The sequence below is a fragment of the Xenia sp. Carnegie-2017 genome, unplaced genomic scaffold (genome assembly GCF_021976095.1).
Source record: "Xenia sp. Carnegie-2017 unplaced genomic scaffold, XeniaSp_v1 HiC_scaffold_14, whole genome shotgun sequence".
In the NCBI taxonomy this organism is placed as follows: domain Eukaryota; kingdom Metazoa; phylum Cnidaria; class Anthozoa; order Malacalcyonacea; family Xeniidae; genus Xenia; species Xenia sp. Carnegie-2017.
In genome coordinates, this window is record NW_025813447.1 from 613412 (window position 1) to 631792 (window position 18381).

Genomic DNA, 18381 nt, shown 5'->3' on the forward strand with positions numbered 1-18381 from the left:
ATTAAAATATTTCTGTATTCGTGCTTTCATACCTCCTGTCTTGTTATTATAATGTAACTTTGCAAAACATGAACAAAAAACATATAAAGATATAAAAATATATATTGCAATCTCAAGTATTACTGTTTTAACTCTCTACGTATTGTGCAACGTATTTATTTATCTATTCATTTATTTACTCATTTGTTAAGTGTACTTGATTCTATACATAATATATTAATACAATAAAAATTCCTCGACGACATTGGTCAAGATATTAATATTAGTATTTTAAATACTGAACTTATAGTGCATAAATGAAACTTGTCTATGTTTAGAATTGTGCAATCGCAGCTATGTGGCTTACACAACTCTTTGAAAACGGAGAGCCATTCTTTTGGACATACAAGGTTTTGCACACTTGTTGAATATTCTTTAAGTCACACTGAGCACCCTCTCGTTTCTTTGTATGAAAGACTTCATTATTATGAAAACAAAAGCTTTCTCTATTAAACGCTTCTCTACTTTGAACTCTTCGACAGTCGTCATTTCAGCAAGTTATTTTCAAGAAAGTAATGTCGGTGAATTCTGAAGTATTCGCAATTGTGAATTACAAAAAGTAACTTAATTTAAAGGAAATTTCTTTTCACAGACATACCTTTCAAACTTTTCGAAACAAGAAATGATCATATAACTGTAGCAAAAGTAGGAAGAGTTATAAAGACGCCAAAGACTGGATAGTGCAAAGTTGTCATCAATTAGAATCTTTGTTTTAAATGAAGAAAATAGCGGTGGAATTAAAGTTAGCCCCCTAGTGCGGGAATTATGTATGAAATGACTTCAATTATAGTTAAAATCTATGAATGAGGTGGGAAATAATAACGATGTTTCAAAAATTGAGGTGGGAGAGAATGAAGATGTTTCAAAGAATGAGATAAGAGATGGTGTTGTTAATCTTAAATTTCATGCCAACATTGTATTCTTTACAACTGAGAAAGGATCTAATTTGATGAAGTTTTTTGCCCTCAATACCTGGCTCAATAAACATGATAAAAATGCGAGGTGACCCAGCAGGTACTATGGCTGCCAACGAAATCAAAACACAAAAAATGTTACCAGGCGTTCAGAAATCACCTGCAGGCATTTTCTTATACGGTCAAGAAAGTTGTTAAAGAAAACATTAAATAACCAAAATTGCATCAAAGTCAATCTTACGTAGGCATTACAAAATCTTAAATTCCCAACGCTTCAAAGAGAAAGATTAATGCAGAAAATCAGAAAACAAATGAACAAAAAATTTAATCGTTCATCTGAGTAATTCACCGAGACAAACGAAATGCGTTGTGTGGGGTATAGTTCAACAAATTGTATAGAAATGATTCTTGGTTGAAATTAATAAAATGACCACAATTGACTGCTGAGCCATTTATTAAAACATTTCTTTTTCTGACTCGCCACTTATTTACCTCCTGTTGTGCTTTTATGTGGTAACATTGCAAAAGACGAGCAATTATATCAAATATTGACTCCAAAACATGAATACCAAGGAGTATTGCTAACTGTATGGTCAATAAGGCTAGTGGTTCTCATAGTTAATCGGGTAGCTTTACAATTGATATATTTTATAAATAGATTTATTTTCTCTATTAACATGCTTTCATCTTTACTTATCACAGTTCAAGTCACCAAGAGTATAAAATTCTTTATTGTCATTGTCAATATCTTTGATAAATTTCTTAAATTCCTAAAAGAAATCAGTTGATGCATTGGTCATTGGTGGTCTATATATTGTTGATACAACAAATTGCTTTCCATTCTAGCCTTTAGAAGTTGTAGTTTACGTAGAAAAGCATACAGAAGAAAATAAATTTAAAACTAATTACAAAATCGAGAGATTAATTAAGTGTTACATCGATTGCCCAGAGAGTTTATTAATTTAAATAATCAAATTACACATAAAATGAGTATAGTATTTACAATTTGCAGCATGTCAACGAAAATGAGAAGCGATTCTCCTTTTAGAAGAAGAAAATCATAAGCTGTCTCTAACTTTCATACGAATATAGAATGTCATTCAGTCACGTAAGGACGTTGGAAAATACAAACAAATTCTACATATTGTTTTTAAAATACAAATGAAAAATTGTTAAAATTATCAAGCACAGTTAGTTCCTTTAAAAATATGAATTAGTCATTTGCTTAACTAATGCATTTTAAACATTAATTCTTTATTTACCCTTCATGCAATGATGCAACGACCCCCTTTCACTTAAGACAGCTCTTTGAAAGCGTAGAGCCATTCTCAAACTGCTCGAAAAACAAGGCACTTGATTCGTAACTATCTCATCATCTTTAGTTACAAAGTCATTTACTATTGTAAGAATATCAGTCAACGACATTTTGTCACCGAAATCCTTCAAAAAAGTTGTTAACCAATGCATAAACCACGAGCCAAACACAGAGTCATGATATGTTTTACCTCTAAGCAAATTGGAATGGGATACAAGAACGTCAGCATGCATAGGCAATGATACGGCACTGCCGTGATCGGTTCCAACCTCACTGTAGTTACCATTTTCAAAAAAAATAAGTTTCGGCTTATTTCGTTTTGAGTTATTTAAGGTTTGATTTCTGGTCATCGACTCAACGAAATCGTCAATAGAAATCTTCTTACCACATACTCCAATGACGTTATTGTGTTCTCCGTAACTGGATATGAATACAATCAACGCATCGTAAGCACCAAAGTCAGCTTTTTCTATCTTTTTGAGGATTTTCTTCTCTATTTCATCTCTACTCAAATTCTTTTCCACATGTTTCTCAAAGCCAAAGGTTTTGCACACTTGTAGAATATTCCTTAAGTCAATTTGAGCACCCTCTCGTTTCTTTGTATCAAAGACTTCATTATTATGAAAACAAAAGCTTTCTCTATTAAACGCTTCTCTACTTTGAACTCTTCGACAGTCGTCATTTCAGCACGTTACTTTCATGAAAGTAATGTCGGTGAATTCTGAAGTATTCGCAATTGTGAATTACAAAAAAAGTAATTTAATTTAAAGGAAATTTCTTTTGACAGACATACCTTTCAAACTTGTCGAAACAAGAAATGATCCTATTACAGTAGCAAAAGAATGAAGCGTTATAAAGACGCCAAAGACTGGATAGTGTAAAGTTGTCATCAGTTAGAATTTTTGTTTTGATTAAACAAAACAGCGGCGGAATTAAAGTTAGCCCCCTAGTGCGGGAATTCTGTATGAAATGACTTCAATTATAGTTAATATGTAAGACTGAGGTGGGAGAGAATGAAGATGTTTCAAAGAATAAGGTGGAAGATGGTGTTGCTAAGCTTAAATTTCATGAATGCCAACATTACATCCTTCACAGTTTTGCAAAATCTAACCGATTTTTACAAAGACCATGCACACATAGAAAACCTTTACATTTGTTCCACAATGCGGCAGCAACCAAATAAATAAGTTTTTACAAATATTAAAACAAAAACGTCATGAATATCGCGTCAACACATTGTAAAGAAAGGATCTAATTTGATGAAGTTTTTTCCCTTCAATACCAGGCTCAATAAACATGATAAAAATGCGAGGCGACCCAGCAGTTACTAAGGCTGCCAACGAAATCAAAACACAAAAAATGTTACCAGGCATTCAGGAATCACCTGCAGGCATTTTCTTATACGGTCAAAAAAGTTGTTAAATAAAACATTAAATAACCAAAATTGCATTAAAGACAATATTACGTTGGCATTACAAAATCTCAAATTACCAACGCTTCAAAGAGAAAGATTAATGCCGAAAATTAGAAAACAAATGAAAAAATTTCAACGTTCATCTGAGCAATTCACCGAGATAAACAAAATTCGTTGTGTGGGGTCTAGTTTAACAAAATTGTATAGAAACGATTCTTAATTGAAATAAATAAAATTCCTAACATCAAATGAACACAATTGCCTGCTGAGCCATTTATTACAACATTTCTTTTTCTGACTCTCCACTTATTTACCTCCTGTTGTGCTTTTAAGTGGTAACTTTGCAAAAGATGAAAAAATACAATATAAGGATATAAAAATACATATTGCAGTATGAAGTATTAGTGTTTCAACTCTCTATGTATTGTGCAACGTGTTTATTTATCTATTCATTTAGTTACTCATTTGTTAAGTGTACTTCATTCTATACATAATATATTAAAACAATAAAAATTTCTCGACGACATTGGTCCAGATATTAATATTAGTATTTTAAATACTAAACTTACAGTGCATAAAAAAACTTGTCCATATTTAGAATCATGCAGTCGCAGCTATGTAGCTTACACAACTCTTTGAAAACGGAGAGCCATTCTCAAACTGCTCGAAAAACAAGGCACTTGATCCTTAGTGCCTCTCACACCAACATTAGCTACAAAGTCATTTACCATAGTGAGAATATCAGTCAACGACATTTTGTCACCGAAATCCTTCAAAAAAGTTGTTAACCAATGCATAAACCACGAGCCAAACACAGAGTCATGATATGTTTTACCTCTAAGCAAATTAGAATGGGCGACGAGAACGTCAGCATGCATAGGCAATGGAACGTCACTGCCGTGATCGGTTTCAACCACACTGTAGTTACTATTTTCAGAAAAAATAAGTTTCGGCTTATTTTTTCTTGAGTTATTTAAGGTTGGATTTCTGGTCATCGACTCAATGAAATCGTCAATAGAAATTTTCTGACCACATACTCCAATGACGTCATTATGTTCCCCGTAACTGGATATGAATACAATCAACGCATCGTATGCACCAAAGTCATCCTTTTCTATTTTCTCGAGGACTTTCTGCTCCATTTCATCTCTACTCAAATTTTCTTCCACATGTTTCTCAAAGCCAAAGGTTTCGCACACTTGTAGAATATTCCTTAAGTCAACTTGAGCACCTTGTCGTTTCTTTGTATTAAAGATTTCATTGATTATTATGAAAACAAAAGCTTTCTCGATTAAACGCTCAGTCTTTGGAAAATCTTTATTACCTTCAATCTCAGTCTTTGAAACATCTTTATTTTCTTCGTTTTCGGTAGCACTGGAGTTTAAAGCTTTATCAGAATGTTGGGTTTCACTAGTGGGAACTCCTCGGTTTTCGGTAGCATCGGAGTTTGAATCTTTATCATGTTGTTGGGTTTCACTAGTGGGAACTCCTCGGTTTTCGGTAGCATCGGAGTTTGAATCTTTATCAGATTGTTGGGTTTCACTAGTGGGAGCTCCTCGGTTTCGGTAGCATCGGAGTTTGAATCTTTATCAGATTGTTGGGTTTCACCAGTGGGAACTCCTCGGTTTTCGGTAGCATCGGAGTTTGAATCTTTATTAGATTGTTGGGTTTCACTAGTGGGAACTCCTCTAGGCAAACAGAACTCAGTTCCTATAATGGGTTTTTTGAAAAATACAGACATCGTGAGACTGTGCGAAAAGCAAGGCATCTGTTTTAAGTCACGTTCGTTTGAGAAAGAACGTCTAGCAACAAGATTATGCACCTCTGAGAGAATATCAATCAACGACATGTTTACATCACGATGTACGAGAGCTTCCGTGAAGTAATGAATGAACCATGAACCTTTTTTAGGATCTCGGTAAGCTTCAGCGTTAAAAACGGTGGAATATGCAATTAAAACATTGCGATGTGATGGTATTGAGATGGGGGTAGTACAAATACTCCACTTGATAACTCCACCGCTATAATTCTTCTGGATTATTTTCTTTCCTCGGCAATATTGTGCAATAATAATAATTGGCTTTCCTTTCAAAGAATCGTTTTGTGCCAGTATATCGACTAGATCGTCAAGGTAAACACTTTCACCATCAATTCCGTACACCCCCTCTCTCTTTTTATCATTTCCCCTACTGTCTTGAAAGTACTCACCCTCTCCATGACTAGATATAAAACATATAAATGCGTCATTGTTGTTGAATGTTGGTTCTTTCATTCTATCGAACACCTCTAGCATTTCTCTTTCCGTCAGATCCTTTTTAATATTTTCTTCAAAACCAAATGCCTTGATCAACCTCTTCACATTAACGAAGTCAACACCAGCACCTATACGTTTCTTAAAACGACGACCTTTAAAATTCTCGTTGATTATTGCGAAAACGTAAGCATTTTTCACTTCATACTTTTTCCACAAAAATTGCATGTTTGAGTTGTTTGCCATCTTTGGAACAAACTTAAAATAAATAACGAGTAAAAAGACGTCTAAAAAGCGTTAATGACAACGAAATCCGGTAACAAAAAATGAAGCTAAAAGTCATTCAACTGGCTTATTCACCTACGTGTCATCAAATGAAATGTATGAACGGAATTCGTTGTGTTGAGCGTACATAACAATTGCATCATGCAGACACGTATCTTTTAAATTCAATATCAATAAAATAAATAAAATTGTCGACATCAAAGGACGAAAACATCCTGCTGTGTCATTAATTAAAATATTTCTGTATTCGTGCTTTCACACCTCCTGTCTTGTTATTATAATGTAACTTTGCAAAACATGAACAAAAAACATATAAGGATATAAAAATATATATTGCAATCTCAAGTATTAGTGTTTCAACTCTCTACGTATTGTGCAACGTATTTATTTATCTATTCATTTATTTACTCATTTGTTAAGTGTACTTGATTCTATACATAATATATTAATACAATAAAAATTTCTCGACGACATTGGTCGAGATATTAGTGTTTGTATTTTAAATACTGAACTAATAGTGCATTAATAAAACGTGTCCATATTTAGAATTGTGCAATCGCAGCTATGTGGCTTACACAACTCTTTGAAAACGGAGAGCCATTCTCAAACTGCTCGAAAAACAAGGCACTTGATCCTTAGTGCCTCTCACACCAACATTAGCTAGAAAGTCATTTACCATAGTAAGAACATCAGTCAACGACATTTTTTCACAGAAATCCTTCAAGAAATTGTTAACCAATGTATAAACCACGAGCCAAACACAGAGTCATCTTATGTTTTATCTGTAAGCAAATTGGAATAGTCGACGAGAACGTCAGCATGCATAGGCAATGGAACGGCACTGCCGTGATGGCACTCTCATTTCTTTGTATCAAAGACTTCATAATTATGAAAACAAAAGCTTTCTCGATTAAACGCTTCTCTACTTTGAACTCTTCGACAGTCGTCATTTCAGCAAGTTACTTTTAAGAAAGTAATGCCGGTGAATTCTGAAGTATTCGCAATTGTGAATTACAAAAAGTACTTTAATTTAAAGGAAATTTCTTTTGACAGACATACCTTTCAAACTTGTCGAAACAAGAAATGATCCTATTACAGTAGCAAAAGTACGAAGAGTTATAAAGACGCCAAAGACTGGATAGTGTAAAGTTGTCATCAGTTAGAATTTTTATTTTTAATAAACAAAACAGCGGCGGAATTAAAGTTAGCCCCCTAGTGCGGGAATTGTGTATGAAATGACTTCAATTATAATTAATATCTAAGACTGAGGTGTGAGATAATAAAGATGTTTCAAAGACTGAGGTGCGAGAGAATGAAGATGTTTCGAAGAATGAGGTAAGAGATGGTGTTGCTAAGCTTAAATTTCATGCCAATATTGCATTCTTTACAGTTTTGCAAAATCCAACCGATTTTTACACAGACCATGCACATATAGAAAACCTTTACATTTGTTTGACAATGCGGCGACAACCAAATAAATTAGTTTTTACAAATAATAAAACAAAAACGTCATGAATATCGCGTCAACACATTGTAAAGAAAGGATCTAATTTGATGAAGTTTTTTCCCTTCAATACCTGGCTCAAAAAACTTGATATAAATGCGAGGCGACCTAGCAGGTCTTATGGCTGACAACGAAATCAAAACACAAAAAATGTTACAAGGCATTTAGGAATCACTTGCTGGCATTTTCTTATACGGTCAAGAAAGTTGTTAAATAAAACATTAAATAACCAAAATTGCATTAAAGACAATATTACGTTGGCATTACAAAATCTCAAATTACCAACGCTTCAAAGAGAAAGATTAATGCCGAAAATTAGAAAACAAATGAAAAAATTTCAACGTTCATCTGAGCAATTCACCAAGATAAACAAAATTCGTTGTGTGGGGTATAGTTCAACAAAATTGTATAGAAACGATTCTTAATTGAAATAAATAAAATTCCTAACATCAAATGAACACAATTGCCTGCTGAGCCATTTATTACAACATTTCTTTTTCTGACTCTCCACTTATTTACCTCCTGTTGTGCTTTTAAGTGGTAACTTTGCAAAAGATGAAAAAATACAATATAAGGATATAAAAATACATATTGCAGTATGAAGTATTAGTGTTTCAACTCTCTATGTATTGTGCTACGGGTTTATTTATCTATTCATTTAGTTACTCATTTGTTAAGTGTACTTCATTCTATACATAATATCTTAATACAATAAAAATTTCTCGACAACATTGGTCGAGATATTAATATTAGTATTTTAAATACTGAACTTACAGTGCATAAATGAAACTTGTCCATATTTAGAATCATGCAGCCGCAGCTATGTGGCTTACACAACTCTTTGAAAACGGAGAGCCATTCTCAAACTGCTCGAAAAACAAGGCACTTGATCCTTAGTGCCTCTCACACCAACATTAGCTACAAAGTCATTTACCATAGTGAGAATATGAGTCAACGACATTTTGTCACCGAAATCCTTCAAAAAAGTTGTTAACCAATGCATAAACCACGAGCCAAACACAGAGTCATGATATGTTTTACCTCTAAGCAAATTAGAATGGGCGACGAGAACGTCAGCATGCATAGGCAATGGAACGGCCCTGCCGTGATCGGTTTCAACCACACTGTAGCTACTATTTTCAGAAAAAATAAGTTTCGGCTTATTTTCTCCTGAGTTATTTAAGGTTGGATTTTTGGCCATGGACTTAACAAAATCGTCGATAGAAATTTTCTGACCACATACTCCAATGACGTCATTATGTTCTCCGTAACTGGATATGAATACAATCAACGCATCGTATACACTAAAGTCACCCTTTTCTATCTTCTTGAGGATTTTCTCCTCCATTTCATCTCTACTCAAATTTTCTTCCACATGTTTCTCAAAGCCAAAGGTTTCGCACACTTGTAGAATATTCCTTAAGTCAACTTGAGCACCTTCTCGTTTCTTTGTATCAAAGACTTCATTGATTATTATGAAAACAAAAGCTTTCTCGATTAAACGCTCAGTCTTTGAAACATCTTTATTACCTTCCATCTCAGTCTTTGAAACATCTTTATTATCTTCCACCTGAATCTTTGAAGCGTGTTCATCATCTCCAAACTCAGTCTTTGGAACATGTTCATTCTCTTCTTTTTCGGTAGCATCAGGGTTTGGAGCTTCATCAGATTTTTTGGTTTCACTAGTGGGAACTTCTTCGTTTTCGGTAGCATTGGAGTTTGAATCTTTATCAGATTGTTGGGTTTCACTATTGGGAACTCCTCGGTTTTTGCCAGCATCGGAGTTTGAATCTTTATCAGAATGTTGGGTTTCATAAGTGGGAACTCCTCTAGGTAGAGAGACTTCATTTCTTTTAATGGATTTTTTGAAAAATACAGACATCGTGAGACTGTGCGAAAAGCAAGGCATCTGTTTTAAGCCATCTTCGTTTAAGCCATCTTCGTTTATGACAGAGCATCTAGCAACATGATTATGCACCCTTGAGAGAATATCAATCAACGACAAGTTTTCATCATGATGTCGGAGAACCTCCATGAAGTAATAAATGAATAATGAACCTTTTTTAGCATCTGGGTAAGATTCAGCTTTAAAAACGGTGGAATATGCAATTAAAACATTGCGATGTGATGGTATTGTGATGGGGGTAGTACGAATACTCCGCTTGATAACTTCACCCCTAGAATTCTTCTCCAATTCATTTTTCTGGACGATTTCTTTTCCTCGGCAATGTTGTGCAATAATAATAATTGGCTTTCCTTTCAAAGATTCGTTTTGTGCCAGTATATCGACTAGATCGTCAAGGAAAACCATTTCACCATCAATTCCGTACACTCCATCTCTCTGTTTATCATTTCCCCTACTGTCTTGAAAGTACTCACCCTCTCCATGACTAGATATAAAACATATAAATGCGTCATTGTTGTTGAATTTTGGTTCTTTCATTTTTTTGAACTCCTCTAGCATTTTTTTTTCAGTCAGATCAAGTTTAATATTGTCTTCAAAACCAAATGCCTCGATCAACCTCTTCACATTAACGAAGTCAATATCAGCACCTATACGTTGGTTAAAACGACGATCTTTAAATTTCTTGTTGATTATTGCGAAAACGTAAGCTTTTTTAACTTCATACTTTTTCCACAAAAATTGCATGTTTGAGTTGTTTGCCATCTTTGGAACAAACTTAAAATGAATAACGAGTAAAAAGACGTCTAAAAAGCGTTAATGACAACGAAATCCGGTAACAAAAAATGAAGCTAAAAGTCTTTCAACTGGCTTATTCACCTACGTGTTATCAAATAAAATGTATGAACGGAATTCGTTGTGTTGAGCGTACATAAAAATTGCATCATGCAGAGACGTATCTTTTATATTCAATATCAATAAAATAATTAAAATTTTCGACATCAAATGACAAAAACTTCCTGCTGTGTCATTAATTAAAATATTTCTGTATTCGTGCTTTCATACCTCTTGTCTTGTTATTATAATGTAACTTTGCAAAACATGAACAAAAACCATAAAAGAATATAATAATATATATTGCAATCTAAAGTATTATTGTTTCAACTCTCTACGTATTGTGCAACGTATTTATTTATCTATTCATTTATTTACTCATTTGTTAAGTGTACTTGATTCTATACATAATATATTAATAAAATAAAAATTTCTCGACGACTTTGGTCGAGATATTAATATTAGTATTTTAAATAGTGAACTGATAGTGCATAAATGAAACTTGTCCATATTTAGAATTGTGATATCGCAGCTATGTGGCTTACACAACTCTTTGAAAACGGAGAGCCATTCTCAAACTGCTCGAAAAACAAGGCACTTGATCCTTAGTGCCTCTTACATCAACATTAGCTACAAAGTCATTTACCATGGTGAGAATATCAGTCAACGACATTTTGTCACCGAAATCCTCCAAAAAACTAGTTAACCAATATAAAAACCACGAGCCAAAAACAGAGTCATGACATGTTTTATGTGTAAGCAAGCTGGAATGGGCGACGAGAACGTCAGCATGCATAGGCAATGGAACGTCACTGCCGTGATCGGTTTCAACCACACTGTAGTTACTATTTTCAAAAAAAATAAGCTTCGGCTTATTTTCTCTTGAGTTATTTAAGGTTTTATTTCTGGCCATCGACTTAACGAAATCGTCAATAGAAATCTTCTGACCACAAACTCCAATGACGTCATTATGTTCTCCGTAACTGGATATGAATACAATCAACGCATCGTATACCTTAAAGTCATCATTTTCTATCTTCTTGAGGATTATTTCCATTTCATCTCTTTCCAAATTCAATTCCACATGTTTCGTAAAGCCAAAGGTTTTGCACACTTTTTCAATATTCCTTAAGTCAACTTGAGCACCTTCTCGTTTCTTTGTATCAAAGACTTCATTGATTATTATAAAAACAAAAGCCTTCTTGATTAAACGCTCAGTTTTTGAAACATCTTCATTATCTTCGTTTTCGGTAGCATCGGAGTTTGAATCTTTATGAGATTGTTGGGTTTCACTAATGAGAACTCCTCCGTTTTTGGTAGCATCGGAGTTTGAATCTTTATCAGATTGTTGGGTTTCACTAATGGGAACTCTTTCGTTTTCGGTAGCATCGGAGTTTGAATCTTCATCAGATTGTTGGGTTTCACTAGTGGGAACTCCTTCGTTTTTGGTAGCATCGGAGTTTGAATCTTCATCAGATTGTTGTTTCACTAGTGGAACTCCTTCGTTTTCGGTAGCATCGTTTGAATCTTCATCAGATTGTTGGGTTTCACTAGTGGGAACTCCTTCGTTTTCGGTAGCATCGGAGTTTGAATCTTCATCAGATTGTTGGGTTTCACTAGTGGGAACTACTATAGGCAAAGAGACCTTAGTTCCTTTAATGGATTTTTTGAAAAATACAGACATCGTGAGACTGTTCGAAAAGCAAGGCATCTGTTTTAAGCCATTTCCAAAAGAACATCTAGCAACATGATTATGCACTTTTGACAGAATATCAATCAACGACATGTTTTCATCATTATGTCGGAGAACCTCCATGAAGTAATAAATGAACAATGAACCTTTTTCAGGATCTCGGTAAGATTCAGCGTTAAAAACGGTGGAATATGCAATTAAAACATTGCGATGCGATGGTATTGAGATGGGGGTAGTACGAATACTCTGCTTGATAGCTTTACCGCTAGAATTCTTCTTCACTTCATTTTGCTGGGTGATTTCCTTTCCTCGGCAATGTTGTGCAATAATAATAATTGGCTTTCCTTTCAAAGATTTGTTGTGTGCCAGTATATCGACAAGACCGTTAAGGTAAACAATTTCACCATCAGTTCCGTACACTCCATCTCTCTGTCTATTATTTTCCCTACTGTCTTTAAAGTACTCACCCTCTCCATGACTAGATATAAAACATATAAATGCGTCATTGTTGTTGAATGTTGGTTCTTTCATTCTTTTGAACACCTCTAGCATTTTTTTTTTAGTCAGATTTTCTTTAATATTGAGTTCAAAACCAAATTCCTCCATCAACGTCCTCACATTTTGGAAGTCATCAAGAGCACCTTTACGTGTCTTAAAACGAGGATCTTCAAACTTCTCGTTGATTATTGCGAAAACGTAAGCATTTTTAACTTCATACTTTTTAAATAAAAATTGCATGTTTGAGTTGTTTGCCATCTTTGGAACAAACTGAAAATAAATAACGAGTAAAAAGACGTCTAAAAAGCGTTAATGACAACGAAATTCGGTAACAAAAAATGAAGCTAAAAGTCTTTCAACTGGCTTATTCACCTACCTGTTATCAAATGAAGTGTATGAACGGAATTCGTTCTGTTGAGCGTACATAACAATTGCACCATGCAGACACGTATCTTTTATATTCAATATCAATAAAATAATTAAAATTGTCGACAACAAATGACGAAAGCTTCCTGCTGTGTCATTAATTAAAATATTTCTGTATTCGTGCTTTCATTTCTCCTGTCTTGTTATTATAATGTAACTTTGCAAAACATGAACAAAAACTATATAAAGATATAAAAATATATATTGCAATCTCAAGTATTAGTGTTTCAACTCTCTACGTATTGTGCAACGTATTTATTTATCTATTCATTTATTTACTCATTTGTTAAGTGTACTTGATTCTATACATACTATATTAATACAATAAAAATTTCTCGACGACATTGGTCGAGATATTAATATTAGTATTTTAAATACTGAACTGATAGTGCATAAATGAAACTTGTCCATATTTAGAATTGTGCAATTGCAGCTATGTGGTTTACACGACTCTGAAAACGGAGAGCCATTCTCAAACTGCTCGAAAAACAAAGCACTTGATCAGTAGTGCCTCTCACATCAACATTAGCTACAAAGCAATTTAACCATAGTAAGAATATCAACGACATTTGGTCACCAAAATCCTTCAAAAAAGTTGTTAACCAATGCATAAACCACGAGCGAAACACAGAGTCATGACATGTTTTATATGTAAGCAAATTGGAATGGGAGACGAGAACGTCAGCATGCATAGGCAATGGAACGGCGAAGTCGCGATCGGTTTCACCAAAATTGTAATTACTATTTTCAGAAAAAAATAAGCCTCAGCTTATTTTCTCTTGAGTTATTTAAGGTTGGATTTCTGGCCATCGACTTAACGAAATCGTCAATAGAAATCTTTTGACCACATACTCCAATGACTTCATTATGTTCTCCGTGACTGGATATGAAAACAATCAGCGCATCATATTCACTGAAGTCATCCTTTTCTATCTTCTTAAAGATTATCTCCATTTCGTCTCTTCTCATATTCATTTCCACATGTTTTGTAAAGCCAAAGGTTTCACACAATTGTAGAATATTCCTTAGGTCAATTTGAGCACCCTCTCGTTTCTTTGTATCAAAGACTTCATTATTATGAAAACAAAAGCTTTCTCGATTAAACGCTTCTCTACTTTGAACTCTTCGACAGTCGTCATTTCAGCAAGTTACTTTCAAGAAAGTAATGTCGGTGAATTCTGAAGTATTCGCAATTGTGAATTACAAAAAAAGTAATTTAATTTAAAGGAAATTTTTTTTGACAGACATTTAAACTTGTCGAAACGAGAAATGATCCTATTACAGTAGCAAAAGTATGAAGCGTTGTAAAGACGCCAAAGACTAGATAGTGCGAAATTGTCATGAGTTAGAATTTTTGTTTTGAATAAACAAAACAGCGGCGGAATTAGAGCTGGCCCCCTAGTGCGGGAATGACGTATGAAATGACTTCAATTATAGTTATAATCTAAGACTGAGGTGGGAGAGAATGAAGATGTTTCAAAGAATGAGGTGAGAGATGGTGTTGCTAAGCTTAAATTTCATGCCAACATTGTATTCTTTACAGTTTTGCAAAATCTAACCGATATTTACATAGACCATGCACACATAGAAAACCTTTATATTTGTTCGACAATGCGGCAGCAACCAAATAAATTAGTTTTTACAAATAATAAAACAAAAACGTCATGAATATCGCGTTAACACATTATAAAGGAAAGATCTAATTTGATGAAGTTTTTTCCCTTCAATACCAGGCTCAATAAACATGATAAAAATTCGAGGCGACCCAACAGTTACTATGGTTGCCGACGAAATCAAAACACAAAAAATGTTACCTGGCATTCAGAAATCACCTGCTGGCGTTTTCATATACGGTCAAAAAAGTTGTTAAATAAAACATTAAATAACCAAAATTGCATCAAAGTCAATCTTACGTAGGCATTACAAAATCTTAAATTCCCAACGCTTCAAAGAGAAAGATTAATGCCGAAAATCAGAAAACAAATGTGAAAAAAAAATTCATCGTTCATCTGAGCAATTCACCGAGATAAACAAAATGCGTTGTGTGGGGTATAGTTCAACAAAATTGCATAGAAATGATTCTTGGTTGAAATTAATAAAATTCCTAAAATCAAATGACCACAATTGCCTGCTGAGCCATTTATTAAAACATTTCTTTTTATGACTCTCAACTTATTTACCTCCTGTTGTGCTTTTATGTGGTAACATTGCAAAAGACGAACAATTATATCAAATATTGATTCCAAAATATGAATACCAGGGAGTATTGGTAACTGTGTGGTCAATAAGGCTGGTGGTTCTCATAGTTAATCGGCTAGCTTTACAATTGATATAGTTTATAAATAAATAGATTTATTGTCTTTATTAACATGCTTTCATCTTTACTTATCACAGATCAAGTCACCAAAAGTGTAACACAAAGTAACAGTAAACCACGAGCCAAACACAGAGTCATGACATGTTTTATATGTACTCAAGTTGGAATGGGCGACGAGAACGTCAGCATGCATAGGCAATGGAACGGCGAAGTCGCGATCGGTTTCACCAAAATTGTAATTACTATTTTCAGAAAAAATAAGCTTTTCTCTTGAGTTATTTAAGGTTGGATTTCTGATCATCGACTTAAAAAAATCGTCAAAAGAAATCTTCTTACCACATATTCCAATGACGTCAAAAAGGCGATAATGACAACGAAATCCGGTAACAAAAAATGAAGCTAAAAGTCTTTCAACTGGCTTATTCACCTACGTGTCATCAAATGAAATGTATGAACGGAATTCGTTGTGTTGAGCGTACATAACAATTGCATCATGCAGACACGTATCTTTTATATTCAATATCAATAAAATAATTAAAATTGTCGACAACAAATGACGAAAGCTTCCTGCTGTGTCATTAATTAAAATATTTCTGTATTCGTGCTTTCATTTCTCCTGTCTTGTTATTATAATGTAACTTTGCAAAACATGAACAAAAAAAATACAAGGATATAAAAATATATATTGCAGTCTCAAGTATTAGTGTTTCAATTCTCTACGTATTGTGCAACGTATTTATTTATCTATTCATTTATTTACTCAATTGTTAAGTGTACATGATTCTATACATACTATATTAATACAATAAAAATTTCTCGACGACATTGGTCGAGATATTAAAATTAGTATTTTAAATACTGAACTGATAGTGCATAAATGAAACTTCTCCATATTTAGAATTGTGCAAGCGCAACTATGTGGCTTACACAACTCTTTGAAAACGGAGAGCCATTCTCAAACTGCTCGAAAAACAAGGCACTTGATCCTTAGTGCCTCTCACACCAACATTAGCTACAAAGTCATTTGCCATAGTGAGAATATCAGTCAACGACATTTTGTCACCGAAATCCTTCAAAAAAGTTGTTAACCAATGCATAAACCACGAGCCAAACACAGAGTCATGATATGTTTTATCTGTAAGCAAATTGGAATGGGCGACGAGAACGTCAGCATGCATAGGCAATGGAACGGCAAAGCCGCGATCGGTTTCAGCCACACTGCAGTTACTATTTTCAGAAAAAATAAGTTTCGGCTTATTTTCTCCAGAGTTATTTAAGGTTGGATTTCTGGCCATCGACTTAACGAAATCGTCAATAGAAATCTTCTGACCATATTTTCCAATGACGTCATTATGTTCTCCGTAACTGGATATGAATATAATCAACGCATCGTATTCATCAAAGTCATCCTTTTCTATCTTCTGGAGGATTATCTCCATTTCATCTCTACTCAAATTTTTTTCCACATGTTTCTCGAAGCCAAAGGTTTCGCATACTTGTAGAATATTTCTTAAGTCAACTTGAGCACCTTCTCGTTTCTTTGTATCAAAGACTTCAAAGACTTCATTGATTATTATAAAAACAAAAGCTTTCTTGATTAAACGCTCCGTTTTTGAAACATCTTCATTACCTTCGTTTTCCGTAGCATCGGAGTTTGAATCTTTATCAGATTTTTGGGCTTGACTAGTAGGAACTTCCTCGTTTTCGGTAGCATCGGATTTTAAATCTTTATCAGACTGTTGGGTTTCACTAGTGGGAACTTCTCCGTTTTTTTGGGCATCGGAGTTTGAATCTTTATCATATTGTTGGGTTTCAATAGTGGGAACTCCTCGGTTTTTGGTATCATCGGAGTTTGAATCTTTATCATGTTGTTGGGTTTCACTAGTTGGAACTCCTCGACGCAAAGAGACCTCAGTTCCTTTAATGGGTTTTTTGAAAAATACAGACATCGTGAGACTGTGCGAAAAGCAAGGCATCTGTTTTAAGCCATGTTCGTTTGTGACAGAACGTCTAGCAACATGATTATGCACCTCTGAGAGAATATCAATCAACGACATGTTTTCATCATGATGTCGGAGAGCCTCCATGAAGTAATGAATGAGCCATGAACCTTTGTCAGGATTTAGGTATGAAACAGCGTTAAAAACGGTGGAATAAGCAATTAAAACATTGCGATGTGATGGTATTGAGATGGGGGTTGTACGAATACTCTGCTTGATAACTTCACCGCTAGAATTCTTCTTCACTTCATTTTTCTGGATGATTTCCCCTCCTCGGCAATGCTGTGCAATAATAATAATTGGCTTTCCTTTCAAAGATTTGTTGCGTGCCAGTATATCGACTAGACCGTTAAGGTAAACAATTTCACCATCAGTTCCGTACACTCCCTCTCTCTGTCTATTATTTCCACTACTGTCTTTAAAGTACTCACCCTCTCCATGACTGGATATAAAACATATAAATGCGTCATTGTTGTTGAATATTGGATCTTTCATTTTATCGAACACCTCTAGCATTTCTTTTTTAGTCAGATCAAGTTTAATATTGGGTTCAAAACCAAATTCTTCCATTAACGCCTTCACATTTTGTAAGTCAATACGAGCACCTTTACGATCCTTAATATCAGGATCTTCAAAATTCTCGTTGATTATTGCGAAAACGTAAGCGTTTTTAACTTCATACTTCTTAAATAAAAATTGCATGTTTGAGTGGTTTGCCATCTTTGGAACAAACTGAAAATAAATAACGAGTAAAAAGACGTCTAAAAAGCGTTAATGACAACGAAATCCGGTAACAAAAAATGAAGCTAAAAGTCATTCAACTGGCTTATTCACCTACGTGTCATCAAATGAAATGTATGAACGGAATTCGTTGTGTTAAGCGTACATAACAATTGCATCATGCAGACACGTATCTTTTATATTCAATATCAATAAAATAATTAAAATCGTCGACAACAAATGACGAAAGCTTCCTGCTGTGTCATTA

The 18381-nt window shown here is 34.2% G+C and overlaps 2 protein-coding genes across 6 annotated transcripts in view; both read right to left on the minus strand.

The window, feature by feature from the left end:
* Positions 1-18381, minus strand: part of LOC124434110 (dynein axonemal heavy chain 6-like) — an 81556-nt gene that overhangs the window by 47514 nt on the left and 15661 nt on the right. The gene's annotated exons all lie outside the window — the stretch shown is intronic.
* Positions 137-18273, minus strand: LOC124434113 (caspase-7-like). Of its 5 annotated transcripts, none has more exons than XM_046983994.1 (3): positions 11245-13084; positions 8560-8819; positions 137-350 (listed from the first exon to the last, which is right to left on the minus strand). In XM_046983994.1, exons 1-3 carry the CDS (start codon positions 12906-12908, stop codon positions 343-345), a joined length of 1932 nt encoding a protein of 643 aa, XP_046839950.1. In that variant the 5' UTR covers positions 12909-13084; the 3' UTR covers positions 137-342. The 5 variants fall into 5 exon arrangements, with proteins under 5 accessions (XP_046839950.1, XP_046839949.1, XP_046839951.1 ...); XM_046983993.1 differs by lacking the exon at positions 137-350 and having other exon boundaries at positions 8186-8819; positions 11245-12920; positions 13027-13101; XM_046983995.1 differs by lacking the exons at positions 137-350; positions 11245-13084 and adding an exon at positions 17384-18273 and having other exon boundaries at positions 8186-9645.